Genomic DNA, 23,244 nt, shown 5'->3' on the forward strand with positions numbered 1-23,244 from the left:
AAAAGCTCTTTGTGGAGGGATGGGGTGTTGGGATGAGTTTTGTGTGAGGGTAGAGAAAGGCTTTTCCCTGGTTTGTGTTCAAAACAGCTCTCAAACATGGGGGGACCAAGAGCTGGGAGCTTTGAGGTGAAAAGAGCAGGGGGCGATTTCAGCTGTGGGTGTGTGTGGGGGAGAGAGGGGGTGATGCTGCCCGAGCCATTCGGAGAATCATGGAACCACAGACTATCCTGAGATGGAAGAACCAACAAGGATGAACCAGCCCAGCCCTGTCCCTGGCCAGACCCCCCAACAATCCCCCCTGTCCATCCCTGGTGTCCAAACGCTCCTGGAGCTCTGGCAGCCTCGGGGCCGTGCCCATTCCCTGGGGAGCCTGGGCAGTGCCAGCACCTCTGGGGGAAGAGCCTTGCCCTGAGCTCCAGCCTGAGCCTGGGCAGTGCCAGCACCTCTGGGGGAAGGAAGAGCCTTGCCCTGATGTCCAGGCTGACCCTCCGTGACCCAGCTCCCGCTATCCCCGAGTCCCCCCTGACAGGCCGTCTGTCCCCTCTCCCCGTGTCCCCACGACCCTTCCCCTCGTGCTCCCGTTGCTGTGGGAGGTGTACGAGGCCTGCGGGGCCCGGGCTGTCGCACCCGCCGGGCTCTCGCCCCCGGCCGGGCCGGGTCCAGCGGGCTGTGCCGGGGCCCGGGGCCCGCACTCCGCCGCACTCGCTCCCACAGCGGGACACCCCCCGGGGGCGCCGCGGCGCGGAGCGGCCCCTCAGCGCCGAGCGGCCCCGCGCCCGCCGGGCGGCGGCCGGGCCGGGCCGGGCCGGGCCGGGTGCGCGGTGCCCGGCGCGGGGGCGGAGGGCAGCGCGGGGCCGGCCGGGCGGCGGGGCTCCCGCGCCGGGCCAGACTCAGCCCCTTTCTCCCGGCGCCGCCGGCTGCGAGCGCGCTGCGGCTGGAGCTGCCCCCAGAGCGGCTCGTGATGGCGGCGGCGCGGGCTCGGCAGCGGGAGGCGCCCGCCCAGCCCTGCGCGCCGCGCCGCTAGCGGCAGCGCCCGTGCCCGCGGCGGCCGCCCCGGCCCATGCCCCGGGGGGAAGGGGGGCTGCAGCAGCCCGGCGAGCCGCCCACCCGCGCAGCGGGGGCATCGCCCCCACTCGCCGCTCCTGGGAGGGCGGAAAGGAGGCAGCGGCGGCGGCGGCGCCGGCTTTGTGCGCGGCGGGCGGATCGCAGGCCGCGGCGGCGCGGGGCTCGCCTGCTCCCGCCCCAGCCCCATGAACCAGCCGGACGGCTCCGCTCCGGCGGCGGCGGCAGCGCAGGTACGCGGCGGCCGGGCGGCGTGTCCCCGGGGGGAGGCGGAGGGAGCGGGGAGGAAGGGAACGGAACGGAAGGGAAGGGAAGGAAGGGAAGGGAAGGAGGGAGGGCGGCAGCCGCAGCCGCCCCGTCGCGGAGCCCCGGCGGCGCTTTGGCGCAGTGCGCGGGGCAGCGGCTCCCGGTGCCCGCCGTGCCCGAGCCCGCGGCGCTCGGAGCGGCGGAAAACAAAGCGGAGCTCAGCAGCCATGGCGGGTTCGAGCCGCCCCTCGGCCCGGCCCGGCCCCGCTGCCCGGCCCGGCCCGGCCCCGCCGCGCTCCGCGCCCCTTCACAGCCCTTCTCCTTTTGCTTTTCCTTCTTTCTTCCTTTTTTGTCTTCTCTCTTTTTTTTTTTTTTTTTTTTTCCCTTTATTTTTCCTTTTTTTTTTTTTTTTTTCTCATTCTCCTAATTTTTCCTCCGGAACATTCCCCCCCCCCATTTTTTTTTCCATTAAAACGACGCCACCTAGAGGAGACTATTTCGTAAATTTTAAAAAAAAATTAAAATTAAAAAAAAAAAAAAAAAAAAGAAGGAAATATTCTGCTATTTCTAATTTTTTCCCAGAAAGTTGGGGCTGGATCCCTCTCGTTGGGGTTGGTCCAGCAGCTCCCGCAGCGCCCCGCAAATTTCATGTGTGTCATTTTGGATCCAAAGCGCAGCTCGTGGAAATGAAAATTAAGCAGGAATTTGAATGAATTCAGGTTTTTTTCCCCTCCACCCCCATTTTCTGGGGAAGAACGGAGCCTGGGAGCAGCAGAGTGCTGGGAAAGGAAAGTGAGTCAAGTTTTGGGTGGCCCCGCGGGTGAGTGCGGGGAGGGATCACTTGGGAAGTGCAGAATTGCTGTTCGGAGCAATTAAAATTGGGTTTCATTGGAATTTTGAACTTGTGCAGCAAGCTCTGCCAAAACTCAGCCTTTTATTTTTTTTTTCCCCTTTTTGCTGCAGTGCTTAAAGTTATTTTGTTTGAAATGAGGAATTTTGCAGGAAAATGAAGAACCCAGAAAATTTGCTGTGGACACACCCAAATTTTTTTTTTTTTTTTTTTTTTTTTTTTTTTTTTTTTTTTTTTTTTTTTTTTTTTTTGTGATTTTTGGATTTCGTGCAAAACTGCTGTTAAACAATGAGGTTCTAAACACTGTCCAAGAAAACACGAGGACAAGCAAAATTAAGAGTCGAATGTCAGTTTTATTTTAGAATTTCTTGGCTTTTTGGATGGTTTCTCCTGGCATAATTAAAACAGTTTCCAGCATTTAATTTCCTACTTCTTTTGTAAAGAATGAAATTTCCATACTCTGGTTTTTAGTTTTTTTTTTCCCCCTTCTTTTTTTAAACACACTGTAATAACTCCAGGTTCTGTGGCTCACATAAATCTAATATTTACCCAGGTTTATTATAAGGTCCGCCATGATATTTTGAATATGCATAATTAACAATATTGTGAAAAAATAATTGCAGATTTAGTGATTTTCATTTTTTTTTCAAACTGAAGTGCCTGTAAAGGGCTCAGCCATGATATTTTTCACGATTTCAAAATCCTTTTTCTCCTTGACTGTTAAAGCCTTGCTGGAGTTTGAATTGAAAATATTTTTTTTTTCATAATTTTTTTTTAAATTGAAATTTTTTGTTTGTTTGTTTTAAATGCTGTCCTGTCCCTATTATTTTGCTATTACAGAGTGCCTGTGAGTTCTGGACTGTGCACACACTGGTTTATTATTGTAGGGTTGCCCTTGAATACTGGGGTCTTGGTATTGATCTTTTTAAAAATAAATAACAAAAGAGCACTGAAACATGCATTGTTTCAAGAAAAAAGCAATCTAGGAGAGCTACATGGCCTTTCCACCCAAAAGTGGGGGAGGGAGAGGAAGGGAAAGATTAGGTCAACATTGAGTTTTACCAACCTTGACACAGTATCCTCTCTAAAATGGGGACAAAATAGCAAGATGGCTGGCTTCACAGCTGCAGCAGTTTGGATTTTTTTTTTTTTTTTTTTTTTTTTTTTTTTTTTTTTTTTTTTTTTTTTTGGAAAAAGCCATTTTTAAATTTTAAATTCCAAAGTGAGTTTGTGGAGCTGCCGGGCACACACCAACAAATGCTGAAATCTGGGTGCTGCACAAAATAAAATGAAATTTTATTTTGCCAGAATGAAATTTAAATTTTGAATCTCAAACCCCTGAAAAGTTTTTTTTTGTTTTATTTTTTGGTTTTTTGCTTTTTTTTTTTCTGTTTTGATTTTCCATTCCCTGTAACCTGATATTTCTGGAAATCAGAAAGGAGTGGGTGGTGAATTCAGGTTTTGGGGGCTGTTGTTGCTTTTCTCCCTTTTATTTGTTTCGTGTTTTGAATTTCTCAAAGGGGGGGGGGAATGGAAAAAATTTGCAAACAGGATAACTCTTGGGTGGAGGAAGAAATACCCTGAAATGTCAACTCCATATTTTTATTTTTGCATTAATTTGCCCCCAGCCCCCCCGAAAGGGACCCACCCTCTTCCTGAATCCCTTTTTTAGCAAATAATGGAGTTAGAGCCGGGTGCCACAGCTGCCTAAAAATGACACACAATGCTCCAAACTGGATTCACCAATCCTGGAGAATATTTTATTCATGCTTTCACCCAGCCTGGTGGCTTTTCCATATTCTTCCCCTCCAAGAATTCCCTTCCTTGAGCTGCACCCCAGAACTTTTACCACTCTGTGATTATACCCCAAGAAAATGTTTAGCTGTAATTTTATTTTTTAATTTTTTTTTTTCTCGTGGGAATCAGACCTTTGGCTGCTGCTTTTCCTTCACCCTGCCACACACCCCGTGGTGTTGGCATGTGGGGGGACACTCTGCTGGGAGCTGCATTTCAATGGAATGAATGAGCAAGCTCTGGTTCTGGGGTGCCAGCATTTGGGGCCTTTCAGGTGTCTCCTGGAGCAGAGGAAGAACTGGAGGTGTTTTCAGTGTTGTGGGGATCCTGCTGGGGTGGGAACTGCAACCTTGCCCATCTTTAGCTCCCTGGGGAGCAGCAGCTTTCCAGCAGCAGCTCCCACTGCTGGGGGTTTGATTCTCACCTTCTGCCTGTCCTTCCTGCACAAACCTGCTCCTGCCTGGAAAAGATTTCATAATTTTTCATTGCAGTCTGCCTTCAGGGGGATTTTTTTTTTCTTTTCTTTCCTTTCTTTTTTTTTTTTTTTTTTTCCCTTCTGGAAAGTTGATCAATATTTTATCCTTTTCAAAATTGCTGTTGGCAGCCTGGAAGGGGAAGGGGAGGGAGAGAGCTCAGCTGAGTGATACCAACAGATTTCTTGTGACATAACTGAAATGTATTTTTTAAAAAAGAAAAATTTCCAGGACCTCATTTTCAGTGACATATTTTCATCCTAGAATGAAAACAGACATAATATTATTAAAATAGTAGATAATATTTATACAAATGCCATATAAAACCTTGGGAGGTTATTGCACGACTCCAGGATAATTTAAATATATATCACTGCCATAATGCAACATTGGGAATGGTTCAGTTCATGGGTGCAGTCACATGGCCCCAGTGATGCACACTCAAATTTGCAATTATGCAAGTGCAGGAGTGAAATTAGAGTGGAATTCATATTCTAAAAATTAGATTATTTTAATTTTAATTTTTTCGAGGTGGGGGGAGAGGGTTGAAACCTGCTTTAAGGATCATGGTGATACAGAGTTTGTGCCCACTGTGCCAGGGCTGGAGCTCAGGGCAAGGCTCTTCCCCCAGAGGTGCTGGCACTGCCCAGGCTCAGGCTGGAGCTCAGGGCAAGGCTCTTCCCCCAGAGGTGCTGGCACTGCCCAGGCTCCCCAGGGAATGGGCACGGCCCCGAGGCTGCCAGAGCTCCAGGAGCGTTTGGACACCAGGGATGGACAGGGGGGATTGTTGGGGGGTCTGGGCAGGGACAGGAGCTGCACTGGGTGATCCTGGGGGGTCCCTCCAGCTCAGGAGATTCTCTGGATCAATAATTCTTTGGATAATCTGCCTCTTCAAGGATTTCAAACCTGACACCATGGCAGGGCAGGACTCGGTACAAGGTCCTGGATGCTGCTCCTGTGGCACATGGGCACATGGCACAGCCCCCATGTCACACCCCCCATGGCACAGCCCCATGGCAGTCCTGGGGAGCCACCCCAAATTGTGAGTTTTGTCAGAGGTTTGCTAGATCAGCACTATTTGTACGTAATGTACCCAGAAGAGGCACCTGGGCAGGGGGTGCCAGAGCTGGGGGTGGTTTTGGTAAGGGATGTGGGCAAATGGCCCCAGGAGTTATTTATTTCTTGCAATTTCTACATTTCTGTGCATCCAGCATTGTGCATATTTGGAATTTCACATTTATGGATTCTGTTTGGCCATACTACGTTTTCTGGGGAAGAAGTTTCTAATTTTTAAAGGTCTTTTATGGATTAATTGCTAGTCATCTGCCTCCTTTTTGCTTTTGTTTGGTTCCTTGAATGTCTCTTGATTATTTTGTACTATGTGATGCCAATTTAGTGGTTAACTAGTATGCAAACTACATCTGGACGTGTTGACTTTGCATTAACAATCATTGATTTGTCTGGAGCAAGGGAATAGGAATGAATGCTGCTGTTTGCCATGGATGGTATATGAAAAATAACCATTTGCAATGTGCCTTTCATCAGGGCACAGGGCTCTGCTGCAGCTTGTCACAGTGGCTCTGCCTCATCACGTGAGAGCTGAATATTTAACCATGGCACCAGGAGAGAGGAAAGGGCTGGGGAAGGCAGTGGCTCGTGCTGTGTGGGGAAGGGCAGCTCCTGGTGACCTTGGTTAGCTCTGGTGACAGTGGCAGTGGGGTAAAGTTGTAACACAAAGGGAGTGGAAAAACATGAATGCATGTAATATGTAACATATAATATACTCCATGTGTTTAGAGCTGTTTGCTTGGCAACATAACCAAGAGGATGCAAAATTTAATAATCAAAAATAATAAGCAGAAGGTTGAGTTGGTGGTGGCTTCATCAACCTGTGGCTGCAGCCGTGTGGGGGCTCTGGATGGAGCAGGTTTGGTGGCTGCTGTCCCTGCCTGGCCCTGGGCAAGCTGCTGCATGTTCAGGTGACCTTGGGATGTGGGAGGCATTGCTCCACACTCATGTCTGCTCTGGGAGAGGGGAAAGGCTGAGCAGATGCTCCTTCTGCAGAGGTCTCTTCCCAGGGTGGTTGTGCTGGAGGCATCAAAGCTGCTCTGCACTCACTCCTTGGTGTTTCAAATTCCAGTCAGAGTGTCCCTTGGTTGAGGTTTGATAGTCACACCTTGAGTCCATTGAATCCACTCCTCCCTGGTCCTTTTCTGCTGTCTCCTGCTCAGTCTCACTGCTGGTGGGGTGTGATGCTCAGTGTCACTGTTGATCATCCCTGGGCTGGGCTCTGCTCTGAGGGTTCTTCCCATGCTGAAATTGCTCTGCTGGTGCTGGGACATGTGTGCCAGACCCCAGATGATGGGCACAGGTCATCTCCTGAAATGTGGGGTTTGTAGTCCAACACTGCTGAGTGTGTAAGTGCACAGGGAGGTGCTGGGCAAGCTGCATGGTGGCTCTCTGAGATACTTGTTGGATTCTCCCAAAGCGAGAAGTGGCAGAAAAAAAGAATAAAAAAAAAAAAAAAAAAAAAAATTTCTTAAATAAAGAAAATTCTCCCCTGTGGTCCTTGAAAGTGCAAAGAAGCTTCATATTCTGAGTGCATTGGGGAAGGATGTGGCACAGAGGGCATGAGCAGTGACACAGGTGGATTAGAATCCATCCCCCTAATTAAACTTCCTTGTACCCACAGAGAAGAGTTCTTGAGCCATTTTGCAGAGTTTTGGCAGCTGAGTGGTAGTTAGCTCTGGTTCACTGACCAGCTGAGGGGCTGTGCCAGCGTGCTGGGAGCTCTTGCTGCAGCTGGGATGCTGCCTGGGGCAGCCTAGGGAGCAGAGGTGGAGGGCACAGGGCATGTCCTGCCCCCCTGGATGGGGTCAGAGCAGCTGGACCCCTGCCTGTGCCTCCCTGCCTGTGCCTCCCTGCCTGTGGCTGTGCCCAGGTGACTCTTGGCCGAGGTCAGGGCAGAGTTTCAGGCTCCTGCAGGTGGTGGAACTTGTGGTTCTGGAGCTGTGCTGCCTCTGGAGGAGCTGGAGGCCAGGTGGCTCTTTTGGGGTGAAACTGCAGAGCTCTGGGTCAGCCTGGCATGGGGCTGTCCCATGGGAAGGGCCAAGGGCTGCCAAGCCTTGAGCTTTTTGGTGATGGGAGCAGTGGCACAGCACCAATTCCTCTGCTGGAACAGCTTTCCTTGGGAGTGCCTCCCTTTATTTCCCTCACCTGTATTTCCAAGGCACTCCAGTGTGTGCTTAGGAGGGTTTTGCTGCTGTACTGTACCTGCAAAGATTTAATTATACAGGCAAGACTTTCCTTGCTTGTGATTCCCAACACTCCTGCTGGTTTCACATCTATATTTGCCTGGTGTGATGTGGAAAATAGAGCTGGAAGTGGGGAAGTAGGGGCTGGAGAATTTGCCTGCACTGATAAGGGGCTGACAAAGGGAAACATGAATGTCAGAGTGAGGAGCAGGGGAGCTGCTGGAGCCTCGAGGAGTTGCCATGGGTATCTGAGGATCAATACCTGTGCCTGAGCCACTCCTGGGTGCAGAGAGGGTCTCTGGCGGGTCTGGGCTGCTGGGAGGGCTGTTGGCTCCACACTGTGCTTGGGCCAGGAGCACAGGAGCTCCCTGGTGTTTCCTGCCCTGGTTAAAATCAGGGATGTTACCCCACAAGGTTTGACACCTCAGCAGCTGATAGCAGTGAGAGCAGCTGGGTTTGTCAGACCTTCCCTCTGGCAGTGAGTTGAGCCAGGCTGGATGTGCCAGATGTGGTCACACAGCACTGCTGGTGTCCCGATGGCACCACTGCCTGCCCAGGCTCTTCAGGAATTGATATTTCAAAATTATTTCATTTTACTAGATACACACAGGCAGCAGGAATTTGATGGAAGTTAATTTTTTTCTCTGTGTGGGTGTAGGTATCCTTTCCTGTCTGAAAATAGCAGCAGAAGTCAGTTTTCAGAAGTTGGGTGTGCTTGCATTGAAGGGCCGTCATTTACTGCTTGCAGTATGTTGAGAGCAATTTTAGTGCAAGTATTTAATTGCTTTAGACCTATTTTTAGAAGTATTAAACCTCAGTTTTCAAAACTGCAACCAAAGCCAGCAGCTCTGCTGGTGTGGGAGAGCCAGGAGGGGACCTGGAGGGGAACCTGGGGCGACGTGGGCTGGCCCCAGTGGGACAGGGCAGGGCCTGGGGTGCTGCAGAGCCTTTGGGGCACACTGGAAATCAAGTTGTCTCTATTTTGGTGAGTGTTTTTTTTACTACTATTCTATTTACTTGGCTACATGAGGAGAGAATGAATGAATGAGTGTTTCCAGCAGATTTGTACAGTGTCTGAAGTTAGGCCTGCAGGCTGGTGGATGCAGTTTGGAGGCTGAGCTGGAGCATCCCAGAGAAGAGTGCAGGCAGCCCCAGCAGGGCTCTGCCTCCAAACCCAAGAATAGCTCCTGCTTTTCTGGGTGGAAATCTGTCACTTGAGGTCTGATGTGCTTACTCTGTGGGCTGCAAATCCTGAGCTTTCACTGGCATTTGTGAGATATTTGTGATTTTGAGGGTGGGAAGAGAGAGTTGTAAGAATGCAGGATAATTATTGGCTGGGAATAAAATACCTTTTTGAATTTGTGCATGCATTTTGGAAACCTCTGTAGGGAGGGATGGCTGGATTTGGATCAGGCTGGTGGGAGAGGGGATCTGAAAAAGCCCTTGGGAATCAACAGGATTTCTCTTTGCTGTTGAGGATGCTGAGGGGCAGTGGCACCAGGGGACAGGCTGGGACCTGGGGTTACTGGTGGGACTGGTGGGGACTGGCAGGGCTGGAGTTGGACTTCACCAGGGAAGGAATTAATGAATGACCACCTGGAAGGTTGCCCTGGGGTGTGTTTTGACTTGGCTTCAGGGCATCTCTCTGTTTATGGTTAATACTGCTGGGGTTACTGCATATTAACTCAGGAGAGGGATATTTTTACCTTCTTATGTGTCTTTATTTTAGAGGCCTTTCAGTGTGGCTGGTTGGTGCTAACAGCAGTTGGAATTGGCATTTCTGCTCCATGGGGTTTGCTGGGACATGCCAGACCTGGCCTGGCAGGGTCCTGCTGTGCCTGGAGCTGGGGAGGGCCCTGGGGAGGAACAAAAAATAGAAATGTAAGCAGAGAGAGAGCTGAGGTGAGATAGATGCACATTGTATCCCGAGGGGTGTGGGAGCCCTGCTGCAGGGCTGCTGCTGGGAGAGCTGGCAGGTGCCAGAGGGATGGAGGAGAGTCCATTGGAGATCAGGGAAGGTCCTTCCAGGGAATGGCAGCACTGCCAGGGATGCCCAGGGTGGGATATTGGGGTGTCTTGCAGAAACAGGGGTGATCCCTGTGGATTTCCTCCAGCTGTGGATATTCTCCATGAGCCACATGGGGGGAATAGAGGTACCCTTCATAAATGAGAAAAGAAACCTCAAAATCCAGGTCCTTTTCCTGAAATCTTGCATGTATTTAATTTTTTTTTCTCCTATATAATCTGATTTGGTTTAGCTGCCAGCAGGTAGATTTGCTGATAGTGCTGTGCTTCTCCTGGCTGCTGATAAGGTGGAGAAGTCCCACGTTGTGGCTGTTTGTTGGTGTGGTGGGAGATGTTTGTGCTTCCCTGCTGTGCCAGGGAGCTCCTTGGCCATCCTCACTGCTTGGGATTGGAGTTCATTATGGGAGATTTAAAATGTAGAAAATGAAATGTTCCTGTCTGCTTTAAGCAGACATATGTCTACAGTTTGCAAATTAACCTAATTAAATATATATGTAGAAATTTATGATATTCAGCTCCTAGCACAAGGTATGCAATTAGCATCCTTGCCAGCAAGGAATTTTCCATTTCTGTCTTGACTTTTCCTCATAGGAGATGTGGTTTGGGGTTTTAAGTTTTTTTTTTTTTTTTTTTTTTAATTTTTAATCTTCAATCTTTAGTTTTTGTTCTGCTTTGGAATTCACTTAGGGACGAGTCCTGTGGGGATTTAGGTTTGTGGTAAAATTTCCTTCCAAGCAGCTCTGACTGAAGTCAGTGAAACATTCCCTAATTCCTGGGCTCCAGCCTGTCCCTTTGCCTCTGCAGGACAGGAGGAGTTCATTTTGTTATAGAATATCATGAGAAAAATAACATTCTGGAGGAAAAAAAATTGCATTTGAATATTTACATTTTTCAAAGCTCTTCCTTCCTCCCGCCCAAAAATAGCAAAAAAAAAAAAAAAAAAAAAAAAAAAGATCTGTCTCTTCTTGATTTATGTAATTTTCAAGTGTTTGGCCAATGTTATTTCCAAAACAACCCATCCCTCTACCTGAGCTGTCTCTATGGCAGGAGGGCCCTCACACAAGAAGTCCAAATCCATTAATACAACCTCTCATTTAGCAATATTCTGGCACCAGTAATGCTACTTTTAGTTCCTTTTCTGCCAAAGTGTTGGGTTGGGTGTTTGTTTTTTTTTAATTATATTTAAAGTTCGATCACGTTAGAATAGTTTCCTATATAAATAATCATTTGGTCTATTTTGCATATCAATAGTTGACTCCATTTTCTTCACAAAAAGCCTTTTTTTCCCCATAAACATCCCCACTGTTCCAGCCCAGAAGGTACTCTTTATTAGCCAAACCAACCAAGTCATGACGTTCCCAGCTCAGCTATTTTAATGATCCCACAAACCCAAAAAAGCAGTAGGAAATTTTTCAGAAGCAAACTGCAGAAACTTTTTCTTTTTGGGACATCATAAGTTTTCAATTTTTTGTCACATTTTTCCAAGCTTCAGGCTATAAACTCAAAGAATTTGGGGCTGTTCATTCTTCCTGGAGATGCTTTAGGGGTGTCAAAGGTAACCCAGTGCTGGGTGGAAGAGCTGAGGCTCAACAAACACTCTGGCTCCATTCCTAATCTCTGTGCAAGAACTGCTGATAATTCTGCATGGGCAAGGTGAGATGTTGGATCAGAACCACTTTCCCCCTTGGACACCTCTGCAAGTCTGTCCTCCTGTATTTTCCTTTGTCTTTGCTGCACTGCTGTGTTTCCCATCTCTTTGTTTCAAGGCAGAGGGGACTTTGCTCTCAGCTCTGTCCCTTTGCAGGAGCTCCTGCCCTCCCAGGTTCAGGTTCCTGGTGTCTCCTGCTCTGTTCAGGTCCCTGGTGTCTCCTGCCCTCCCAGGTTCAGGTCCCTGGTGTCTCCTGCTCTGTTCAGGTCCCTGGTGTCTCCTGCCCTGTTCAGGTCCCTGGTGTCTCCTGCCCTCCCTGGGTGTTTCTGTGCTCTCTCCATTAAGGGGATATCTTTTCACAGGCCATCAGCAGCTCTGGTTCCCAGTTCTCTATCACCAGGTGCTGTGGGTTCACCAGCTCCATACATTAGAGGAAGAAAAGGCTGATGCAGGCTGGTTTTGGGTTTCCCTGTGAGCCTGCATCCTTGCAGCTGTCCCATACCCAGGTCCTGTGTAGCTCCAGCTGTGGGACACATGATTTACTGTCACAGCTGTATTTTCCACTGCTTCAGGTGCTTCTTTCTCACCCTTTGAAGGCTCCTCAGATCTTGTCCCAGGATGTGCTGCAGCCCCTTGGGATGTGGATTTTCTGTAGCCTGGCATTACCCACCACCAAGGCAATCATTTGGGTAATTGCAGCGTCTGCAATTTATTTAGGCAAATAGGGGCCTGAAAAATATTTGCTTTTGCTTGCTTGTAGGGTTTATTTTTAGGGTTTGGCTGAGCCATCCTGGATGTCCCTTTTCCCTGAGGTGCTGCTCTTTGGGGCTGCTCCTGTCCATGGCTCAGGAGTTTCCTGGCTGATCTGCCTCCCTGCCCTTGCTGCTGCCTGGTTTGTTGTGCAGCCTCTTTGCAGGTGGCTCAGCAGGGCCGTGGGTACAGCTTTATGCACGGGCACATTTCTGTCCCTAGGCTGCTTCCATCAGCAGCACTCAGCTGCTGCAGAGGTGTCCCTGTGCCTCCTGCTTGCTGCTGCATGCTAATGGCTCATTTAGCACCTCCATGTGCTGCTGTCCCTGTGCTCTCCCTTCCCCAAACCCCGAGCAGATGCCTGCAGGACCCCACTGTGATAATGAACTATTCCTGCCCTTTATTTTCCCTCTCTCAATCAGTGCTTAATCAATGAGGTGACTCCTTACTTCATCCTGTGCATGTGAAAGTGCTGTGAGTGCACTTGCCACCAGAGCCTTTGCAGAGCAAACTCTTTTGGGATCTTTTGGAAGTCTGGGTGCACCATGCCCTGCTCTACCAGCCAGCAGTGCTCACAGCCCAGGAACCAGAGTGACTCCTGGTGCTCCTTTTCATCCATGGGATCACTGACTTTTTAATTGTTCTGTTTTTCTACTTTTTTTTTTTTTTAATTACTCTTTATAGTAATTTTTCTGCCACAAAAATGAAGTTCTGCAGTTCCTTGGAGTCCTTTTGAAACAATGGGGTCACATTGAGTGCTTGCTGATCCATAGGTGGATAGCAGAGATTTTGGGGGTGCTGGGTGGTTTTAATAGCTTAATGCCTTTCAGATTTTTGGGTGGATGCTGTTGGGACCTGGAGGTTTTTTGTTTTTTGCTGTTAATTTTGCTAGGCAGGTCTGCAGCTTCTCCTGGTGACCCCACAGATGGGATGGATGCTCAGCTCATTCCTCATGGAGAGTCCAGGAAGGGAAGTGCTGAGCCCTGTCACAAATGAGCACTGGTGCAAAGAAGTTGAATGTTTATCCTGTGATTTTATCTCTTGATTTATACCAGAATCTGGCAGATTTCTGGTGCTTGTAAGTTTATTAATTTTTTTTTCCTTCTGTGACCTGTTTCTCAAAATCTTTTTCTGGATTGACTTTTTTATGGTTTAAAGTGTAGCTTCCTTGAGTTTATATTCTCCTGATTTGGATTTCTTTCTGAGGGAGTCTTTTTATTTCTTTCTAATGGCCTTTTCCACTCTGCTGTTCAACTATGATTATTTGTTTAACCAACCCCCTTTGGTAGGTGATAATCATCTCCAAGTTTTCCACCTCACCTGCAAGGCCTTTTAGCTGCTCCATTAACACTCTTAACAAATTCTCCTGTTTATAGAATCATAGAATGGTCCCTCCTGTGACGAAAAGCTGAGAGAATTGGGATTGTTCAGCCTGGAAAAGAGAAGCTTTGGGGTGACCCAATGGTGGAGAGAGAGACTGGACAAGGGATGGAGGGACAGGACACAGGGAATGGCTTCACTCCTGGCCCAGGGCAGGGCTGGATGGGATACTGGGCAGGAATTGTCCCCTGGGAGGGTGGGGAGCAGCTGGGATGGATTTGCAGAGCAGCTGTGGCTGCCCTGCACCTCTGGCAGTGCCCAAGGCCAGGCTGGACACTGGACAGTGGAAGGTGTCCCTGCCATGGCAGGGTGGGGCTGGATGGGCTTTGTTGTCCCTCCCAACCCAAACCAGTCTGGGATTCCCTGTGCCACGTCTGGGGACACAGAGTGGGGACAGAAGCCCTGTGTGGGACCTTGAGCATCATTTCTGCATCTAACTGGTTTCACATTTGCAAGTCTCTCTGGGATTATCTGAATTCTCCTCTGACTGAGATCGTGTTTCCTGCCTTGGCAGAGCCCTGCAGCCTCTCTGGTGTTCCTTGGCATCCTGAGCATCCCTCAGTGCTCTGCCCTCCTGGGATGGGCTCCCAGTCCATCAGGGTTCTCTGCTGCCTCCTGTCTGAATAATCCTGTTTCATTTATTGGGCTGCACGTTGCTGCTCTGTCAGCACAGCTCCATCATTCATTCCTGTGTGATTTGGGTATGGATTGCAATGCCTTGAGTCTTTTGTCTCCTACCTGAAATTTTATGAAGCTCTTCAGGGGTACATTTATGACCTCATCAATAGAAAATGCTTCACTTACACTGGATGTTCCTGTAACTTTGATTTTCTCAGGCTTTAGTTTAAATAGGTTTTATATGCTGGCATCTGTTTTCACTTTGGTTTTGATGGTGTCTGGCTTTCTCAGAGGGGCTCCTTTTGGCTCAAGCCCTCCTCAGCTCCCTCCCTGCAGCCTGCTTACAGGTGGGGCCTGATGGAACTTCACAAAAAGTTCCTGAGCTTCACTTTTTGGGGCTTTGCTGTCCTCTGTGCCATTTGCAGGTGCTTTTTAGCAAAGTGTGGTCTTTACCATAGTCTGGGCTTAAAATTGGTCTCCTTGTAGAGTGCAGCTGGTGAAGGGCAGGACCCTGATCCTCCTCTCCTGCCTCCCCTCCCTCCCTTGCAGGCTGAGCTCCTGTGATCAGGGCAGCACTGTGCAGAGAATTAAAATGAATAAAAGGGAAAAAAGGAATATTAAGAGGAAGAGATGACAGTTATCCTTGAGTTAGAAGTTATCAAGTGCAGAAAATGGATAAAGGAAGTTAAAAACACAAGGGGAAAAAAATCTGTGACTGTCAGTGCTAGGAACAGTAGGAAAGTATTTGTATTAGGAACAAAAGAAATTCTAATAATGGTTTGTGTAGACTTATCATGGCTGAGGAGAGGTAAAATGCATAATAAAGCAGAAAAACTAGACATGTTTAATAAATATTACTGTTCCCTATTTGTAAGGAGGAGGAGTGATCCACTCTCAGCCCATGTGCACAGGAGCTGCCAGGCCAGCCCCAGCCAGAGGCTGAGCAGGGCAGGGGTTCCCAGCTGCTCTCTGGGGTGATGCTCCCTCAACACTCCTGCCAGGTTTGCCCCTTGGCCTTCTGTCTTTGCTCCTGTGAGATGTGGATAAAGTGAGAATATTCCAGAGGGTTTGGTGGGTGCTGCAGTTGTACTGCCTTAGCCTGGCCAGTGTGGGAGGAGTGGGTGGGAATGTCAGACTGGGTTTGTTCTCCAGCAGGAGGGATGGAGGGAGTGTGTCCTGAGCTGGCACAACATCAGGTTGTGTGTCATTCCCCAAATGCCTGTGGCAGCAGGACCTGGTGTGAGCCAGGCTGCAAACAGGGCTGGCACCACCACAGGCACTGGCAGAGGTGGGGGCAGGAGGGGCTGCAGCTGCCCACAGGATTTGGGTTATGGGGTCACTTTGATATGGACCTTGGGATTGTGCACCTGGAGGGCTGGGGCTGCATCTGCTTCTGGTATGGGGAGACAGAGAGGAGCAGAACTGCCACACCTGGCTCTGGGAGAGGGACAGGTGCTGCAGGGTGGGCAGTGACACTGAGCCTGGGAGGGGATGCAGAGGGAGGCACTGTGTGAGAACAGCTCTTCTCTTGCCTTTAGCACACTACCCTCATTTTCAGTTCCCTCATTTCCTTAAGAGATGTTGAAAAGTTGGAGAAGACACAGAACATGTGAGTGGAGTGAAGCAGTTTGAGGAGTCAAAGGAAATACTCATTAGTGTTTGTTCTTAAACATTTGGGGACGTGCACCATATTTTGGGAAAGTGTCTGCCAAGAAAAGCCTCACTTGCTGATTTTTATCTTCATGGAGCCAGTTCTCCATAGGTTTAAAAAGCAGAAAATTTCAAAAGCAGGTAGCAGAGCCCTTGGTTTTAGCAGAGTGCATAGCAAGAAACAATTCCTGGAAGCAGGATCCAAACACTGGGATGACAAAATGAAGACGCAAAAAATATTTTTAAGAGTAGGAGGTGGAAATTCTGAGCAGCAGGGCAGCTTGGCTGCTAGAACAAGCTAAGGGGAGCTGTGGCTGTAGCAGGTTGGCTGCTGGGGCTGCTCTCTGTGTCTGGAATAAGTGCAGTGAGCCAGGGCAGGGCTGTGTCAGGCTGTAGAGAATGGTCACTGTGCCTTCACTGAAGATCCCACCTTGTCTCTGTTTTGGGTCCTGTTTCCCAGTGGCTGGGAGCAGATGGAAGGAACACAGGAAATACTGAGTCAGCTTCCCTTTAATTTACTCTCTAGGTTCCACCAAATGGACCCTAAATTCTTTTCCCTTCCAAACCCTCCAGAGCATCACCCACACCCTTGCATGAGGTCCAGGTACTTCCAGGTGCCTTTCCCCTGCCTAGCAGAGATTTAACTAAAGAAATTCATAGGTAATCTCCTGTAACATGGAGTACAAAAGGATATTTGTTTACTTTTTGAGGCAGGAAATGATAATGAATGAGGTAGTTAGGGAACACATGGGACTCAGCCATTAAATAATCAGCTTTATATTCCTAATGCAAAAGCAATAGGCTGAGCAGAGAGAAGGGTGCTTAGGGCAATATAGAAGAATATGGATTTTTATGGAAGCACTTGTGGTCTAGCACTTGGGCTCCATTCCCTCTCCCAAGAGGAAACATGTTGTGGAAAAGGGAACCTATTGTAGAAAACCTCTTGTAGATAAAATGGGAGGTATTTACAAACTGCTGCAGAGATCAGAGAGGAAATTTCCCCTGGTTGACTCTGAAATCAGGCAAAAAAAAGCAGCAACTGAGCTGAGGTGGCTGAGTGAAGATGTAAACAGTATTAGGAGCAGTAAGCAGTAGGCTTTTAAAAAGTATAAACAGTCTGGTAAGGAGGAGGATAGGAAGATCTATTAAAATAAGCAGAAGGCAGTTAAAAGGATAATTAGGAAGGCAAAAAGAAATAGAGAAGATCTAATTGCTAAGAATATTTTGACTTCAAAGAGTTCCTTAGATATATTCAGAGCAGACAGAAGCTAGCAGAGGAAACTTGTCCACTGAAGACAACACCAGGGATTGGAGCAGGAGATCTGTGAACAGCATATTTGTAACTGAGCTGTTGGTGCCTCTGGCTGGGGCTGTGCCCCCACCATGTCCAGGACCCAGCTTGGGGCTGTGCTGGGAGCTCTGAGCAGCAAAGGGAGCTGCAGAACACCTGGGCACCTCCACACTGTGGGGATGCTGCTTTTAAACAAAGGTTTGTGCAGCTTTCCAGGAGCCTGGAAGTCTTTGTGTTGCACTACAGAAATGCCTTTTGCTGCCCTCACCTGTGGGTGTGGGGTGACCCTGTGCCACAGCCAGGCACCTTCATGACTGTCAGGCTGAAGAAGACCTCTCAGATGAAGACACCTTTTCCAGAAGAAGACTTTGGCCAGTCACCACTTCCTCAACCAGAGCAGAGCACTGAGTGCCACATGCAGTCACTTCTTGAACATCTCCAGGGATGGAGGCTCTGCCACTTGCCTGGGCTGCCCATTCCTCTGCTTGACACCCCTGTCCAGGAGGACATTTGTCCTGATGTCCAGCCTGAGCCATTCCCCCTCCTGCTGTCCCTGTTCCTGTTCTCAGAGCCCCCCCAGTGTCCCCTCCTGTCAGGGAGTTGTGCAGAGCCACAAGGGCCCCTGAGCCTCCTTTTCTCCAGGCTGAGCCCCTTCCCAGCTCCCCCAGCCTCTCCTGGGGCTCAGCCCCTTCCCAGCTCTGTCCCTTCTCTGGACATGCTCCAGCCCCTCAGTGTCCTTCTTGATGTGGGGAACCCAGAACTGGACACAGGACTCGTGGTGTGGCCTCATGAGTGCAGAACACAGAGGAACAAATCCCTCTCTGAGTTCAGCCGGCACCAAATCAGAAGGAAAGATAATGCCACAACTAAAGCACATTCTGGCTGGAAGTTCATGAGTCTTGTGCATAAAAACCTTGGGACAATTTATGCAGTTTCTCACTAAGCTCACCCGATTTAGATTTTCCTGCTTTGATCAGAGTTGCTTTTCTCAGCAAGCTGCCCTTGCAGAGAGCTGGAGTATTAGGGACTCCTTTGTATATGTAATTAAAAGCAGTCTTGTATCTTGATATCCCACTGTGGCTAATGTTTCCTTTAGAAAAATGGGTTGACTTTAGCAGGCTGGGAAAACTGGGGATTCTTCTGGTGGCTGATGTGGGGGCAGATGGGCTCCCCTCTGCCTGCTTACCCTGCTTTGGAGAGTAGAGATCTTGTTTTGTTCTGGTTTGTGTTTGTAAGGAGGGATTCTGGGTGTTCCCATGCTAGATCACTTGTCACAGCCTGGGGCAGGGGGGTTTCCCAGCAGTGGACACTGTGTTCATTTCTGTCTGCTCATGACACTGCTGGAGTCTGAGTGCCTGCTCTTCCCTAGCCACAGTGTGGGTTTCAGCAGGGTTGAGCAGTGACCCCAGCAGTGACCCAGCAGTGAGCAGTGACCCCAGCAGTGAGCAGTGACCCCAGCAGCGATCCCAGCAGTGATCCCAGCAGTGAGCAGTGGCTCTGCAGTGAGCTGTGACCCAGCTGTGGCTCTGCAGTGAGCAGTGGCTCTGCAATGAGCTGTGACCCAGCTGTGGCTCTGCAGTGAGCAGTGACCCCAGCAGTGACCCCAGCTGTGAGCAGTGGCTCTGCAGTGAGCAGTGACCCAGCTGTGGCTCTGCAGTGAGCTGTGGCTCTGCAGTGAGCTGTGACCCAGCAGTGGCTCTGCAGTGAGCTGTGACCCAGCTGTGGCTCTGCAGTGAGCTGTGGCTCTGCAGTGAGCTGTGACCCAGCTGTGGCTCTGCAGTGAGCTGTGGCCCAGCTGTGGCTCTGCAGGCTGCTCCCTGGTTGCATGCTGTGGTTGCACAGGCAGTGCCTCCCAGTGGGCTCCTCTCCGTGCCAGCGAGCGCCACGTGCCTGGTGCCACATCCTCACTGAGGCTGCAACTCTGCTGGCTGGGAATGTCACCAGAGCCATTGTTCTGGCTTAGGACTTGTCCCTTGGAGCATCACACCAGCTGCACAGAGTGTTTCAGACCCACAGCCCTGCCTGTGTGCTCAGCTGGGGCTGCCAAGTCCATTGGCCTCAGTGAGGGCTCCAGCTGTGCCCAGAGGTGCTGCCACTCTTGCACAGCCCCTCACTCCTGTCTCATCCCTGAGAGGGACTCTGGGCTGTTCCACACAGCCCTTCCTTTCCTTGCAGGCAGTGAAGCAGCAGGACCCTTCCCTGGCATAAGTGGGATGGTTGGGTGGGAGAGCAGCAGCCCTGGAGTCACACCTGGGGGCTCAGGTGGAGCTGGCAGAGCTGGGCAGCCTGGCCCCTGATGGCAGCAGGTGGTCTTTAAGCTGTTACATTTCTGATGGAGTGCAGAAATCTCTTAATTGTTGAATACTTAAGTTTTCAAATGGGATTTGAGAGGTTTCATACTGAATGTTATTAGCCCAGATATGGAGTCACAGTCTTAGGAGTGAAAAAGCTCCTTGTATAGAGAAAGAGCTTGGGAGTGATATTGGGCAAGTTCCAACAGGTCCAGGTGGATGCTTTCATGTGCCCATGCTGTTTTAATATTAAACTTCTCTATTTTCACCTGCATTGGGTGCTAATGAGAGCAGGGTGTCTGTGGGGCTGAATGGAAATAAAGCAAGATGAGCATACCAGTCTGTTGTGCTTTGCTTTGCTTTCCTTTCCTCTCCCTCAAATCTGATATCCTCCAACTTTACTTCATCCAACCAAATTATGGTGAGAAGAAAATGGTAATTTGTTAAATTAAAGTCCAAAACCAATATGTGGGAGACATTTGTGTGAAAGTTATGTATCTCTTGAGGAGAAACTTTTGTCCATCAGCAGATCTAACTGGCAGCAAAAGAAGTTGCATCTTGTACTGGAAAAGAAAGGAAGTCTATGAAGTCCTGGAGCCAGCAGGCCAGATAAAGAGGAGATAAAAGCAAGAAGTCCTGGTGGAGGGAAGGGTTTGCTGAGGAGATGTTGCTCACTGAGCTGTGCTGGTGCTGGAGCTGCTCTCAAATCCCAACTTCTCTGTCCCCACACACTGCAGGGCTGGGTGGATCAGCCCAAATGTCAGTGAAGGGGGAAGGAAGGGGGTGCCTGAAAGGAGTCTCCTAGTAAGGCTTTGGGGCCATGGCAGGTGGGGATGGGGTGCAGGACACTGTGGGGCTCATCACTCTCAGGAGCCCTTGCTCTGCTCAGGTCCTGGCAGCTGGGTAGACCTGCTGCCTGTAGAAGTAGTGGTGGATGAGACCAAGATGTTCCCTCAGGTGCCCTCCATGAATTGTTCTGTCACTCCTCTCCTTTGTTGGAGAGAGATTTTTCCAACAGTCCTGTCCTTCAGATTTAGTTTGTGGTGTTGCTGGTTTTGATCTGTCTCAGTTGCAGGATTTGTAGTGAAACATTTCCAAAAATAAATTCTGTCCTTTGAACTTTGAGAAATTAATCCTTTTTCTTCACTGGTTTTTCCTTGAAAGGATCATTTGGAGCCTTTAAAGGCTGAGTGATGCAATTTTCAGTAAAATTCTCCCTGGAGCCTTCACTGCTTGGCCTGTTTGCATCAGCTGTGATGGAAGCAAGGGCAGGACCCACACCTGCTCAGGTGTGCTGCAGGGGTCCCAGCAGCCTCCAGCACGGTGCTGTGCCTGGCAGGGAGTGCTGGCCAGCCCCAGCTGCTGCTGCCTGCCCTGGGGTCCCTCTGCCAGGCCCTGGCAGTGTGCTGTGTCCTTTGGCACACCAGCAGCCCGTGGCTTTGGCTGCTGCTGCAGCCTCTCTCCCTGAGATGTGCAGTCAGACTAACCAGACCCAGCCCAGACTCTCCTTGCCTTGGCCTGCCTCTGTGGCTGCCTGCACGCTCAGAGCATCCAGGATTTCCTTTAAAAATAGCTGTGTGCTTTTCATGAGGAGGATTTTCCAAGTGCAGTCTGGAGGCAGAGCAGCACGTTACTGAATGACTGGAGGTGTGAAGTCCCTCAGCCCTCGTTTGCTGGATGTTAACACACTGAGAGTCATCCTGGGGAAGGGAGGAGTGGGTGGCAAGCAAAGATGGGAAAGGGAGCCTGGCCAAGAACACACTGTTGCCAAAAGACCAAAGTGCTGGTCCTCTGCCTTCTGCCTGTGGTCATCTGCTGCTGATAGCATGGCTCGTGTTTGCTGGAGCCTTCTGGGGCTGATTTATGTCCCTAACCTTGGAAAAGCACATTAAAAAAATAAAAATAAAAAAAAGAAGCAGGGCTTTGTGCCAGGGTGGTGAGTAACTTGGTGGAAACAGAAAGAGGAGCAGGATGGGTGTGAGGAGGAAAGCAGCACAGGGTACCACCAACCACTGCAGCCACTCAGGGGCTCACCTCTCGTGGTGTAAGGGATGAGGACTGTGGCATTAAACCAGAGCAGTGGTATGGATGTGAAGGGAGAAGTGTCCTTCAGCAGCTCCCATGGATGGGGCTGGACCTGCATGGGGCAGCTCGAGGGGCTGCTGTGACCTGGGTGGGGTGTGCTGCAGCATCAGCTCTGTTCAGGGCTCAGCTCTGTTCCCCCAAATCATTTAAGGCATGGTGTGACTCAAGCTCAGCACCAAATCTGGAGCTGCCATCTCTCTGTGGTCACAATAAGGTCTGACCCTGCTCTCTGGCACTACTTGATAGCAGTGGTGGCTTGTGTAGCATCAGCTCTTCAGCATTGCTGGCTGAGCCTTCCCTTCCCTTCCCTTCCCTTCCCTTCCCTTCCCTTCCCTTCCCTTCCCTTCCCTTCCCTTCCCTTCCCTTCCCTTCCCTTCCCTTCCCTTCCCTTCCCTTCCCTTCCCTTCCCTTCCCTTCCCTTCCCTTCCCTTCCCTTCCCTTCCCTTCCCTTCCCTTCCCTTCCCTTCCCTTCCCTTCCCTTCCCTTCCCTTCCCTTCCCTTCCCTTCCCTTCCCTTCCCTTCCCTTCCCTTCCCTTCCCTTCCCTTCCCTTCCCTTCCCTTCCCTTCCCTTCCCTTCCCTTCCCTTCCCTTCCCTTCCCTTCCCTTCCCTTCCCTTCCCTTCCCTTCCCCTGTTTTCTCTGCATGTAAATGCCAGCTGAGATCAGCTTCGACCCCTTCCTAGCACAAAGCTTGGATCCATTGGATTTTTTAATATAATTCTACTCTGAATTGAGTGGTTTGCTTGCTTTGAGTGGTTCCTGCCCATTCTCCCAGTTGGAGCTGTGTCTGCAGAGCTGTGAGAAGCTCCCTGGGAGGGGCTGCACCTCCCAGCCCCTGTCAGTGTGCTCAGCACAGGGATCCTCACCTGTCTCATCTTTGCTTCCTCTGGCAGGTTTTGTTCAGTCCCAGCTGGTCTGGGCAGTTTTTTACTGCGCAGTTTATCCAGTTCACTCTGCAGCTCGGCTGTGCTGCAGAGATCTTTGGGGATGTTTCATGGGCAGGTGTGGCTGACTGTGGGTGTGAGGGGCAGAGGAGGGACGAGCAGGGCAGCACAAGCCCCACAGAGCCCCAGACCATCACTTCCAGGCGGTTTGGAGCCTGCTTTAGCTCTGCCAAGGAGAGGTTTGGCTCCCAGCCCCTGCGGATGGCCAAGGGTGCGTGGGAAGGAGCGTTTCACACCTTTTAGTGCAGTAATTGGAAATGCCTTTGGGGGCTGAGGGCTCCATCACAGTGCCAGGCTGGGCACCAGTGGGTGCCCCAGGGCACTGCCAGCTGGGACAGCTCCAGCTCTGGGCATGGCCAGGGTGCTGCTGGGCTCCTGCTGGGCTCCTGCTGGGCTCCTGCTGGGCTCCTGCTGCCCCTGGGCTCCGGGAAGGGGGTGAGGAGTGCAGCCTGTCCCATCGCTGAGCTCCTGCGGGCTGGGCTGCCCAGGCAGGCAGGCAGGGATGCAGGGGATGAGGGATGCAGGCAGGGATGCAGGCAGGGATGCAGGGGATGCAGGGGATGCAGGATGCAGGCAGGGATGCAGGCAGGGATGCAGGGAATGCAGTCAGGGATGCAGGCAGGGATGCAGGCAGGGATGCAGGGGATGCAGGATGCAGGCAGGGATGCAGGCAGGGATGCAGGGAATGCAGGCAGGGATGCAGTCAGGGATGCAGGCAGGGATGCAGGCAGGGATGCAGAGGATGCAGGCAGGAATGCAGAGGATGCAGTGGATGCAGGCAGGGATGCAGGCAGAGATGCAGGCAGGCAGGAATGCAGGGAATGCAGGGATGCAGGCAGGAATGCAGGGAATGCAGGCAGACAGAGACATCCAGCTCTGAGCAG

General features: G+C 50.4%; 1 protein-coding gene across 17 annotated transcripts in view; it reads left to right on the forward strand.

Moving 5' to 3' along the window:
• The first annotated feature begins 879 nt into the window (after nucleotides 1-879).
• Nucleotides 880-23,244, forward strand: part of ZNF618 (zinc finger protein 618) — a 126,805-nt gene continuing 104,440 nt past the window's right edge. For 8 of the 17 annotated variants that reach the window (XM_056505044.1, XM_056505045.1, XM_056505046.1 and 5 more), the window contains exon 1: nucleotides 881-1,295. In XM_056505044.1, coding sequence (XP_056361019.1) covers nucleotides 1,251-1,295 — 45 coding nt within the window. In that variant the 5' untranslated portion in view covers nucleotides 881-1,250. Of the gene's footprint in view, nucleotides 1,296-23,244 lie in introns of all 17 variants that reach the window. The other 9 variants (XM_056505043.1, XM_056505049.1, XM_056505050.1 and 6 more) reach the window with 2 other exon arrangements.

Source organism: Oenanthe melanoleuca, chromosome 17, assembly GCF_029582105.1.
Source record: "Oenanthe melanoleuca isolate GR-GAL-2019-014 chromosome 17, OMel1.0, whole genome shotgun sequence".
Taxonomy (NCBI): Eukaryota; Metazoa; Chordata; class Aves; order Passeriformes; family Muscicapidae; genus Oenanthe; species Oenanthe melanoleuca.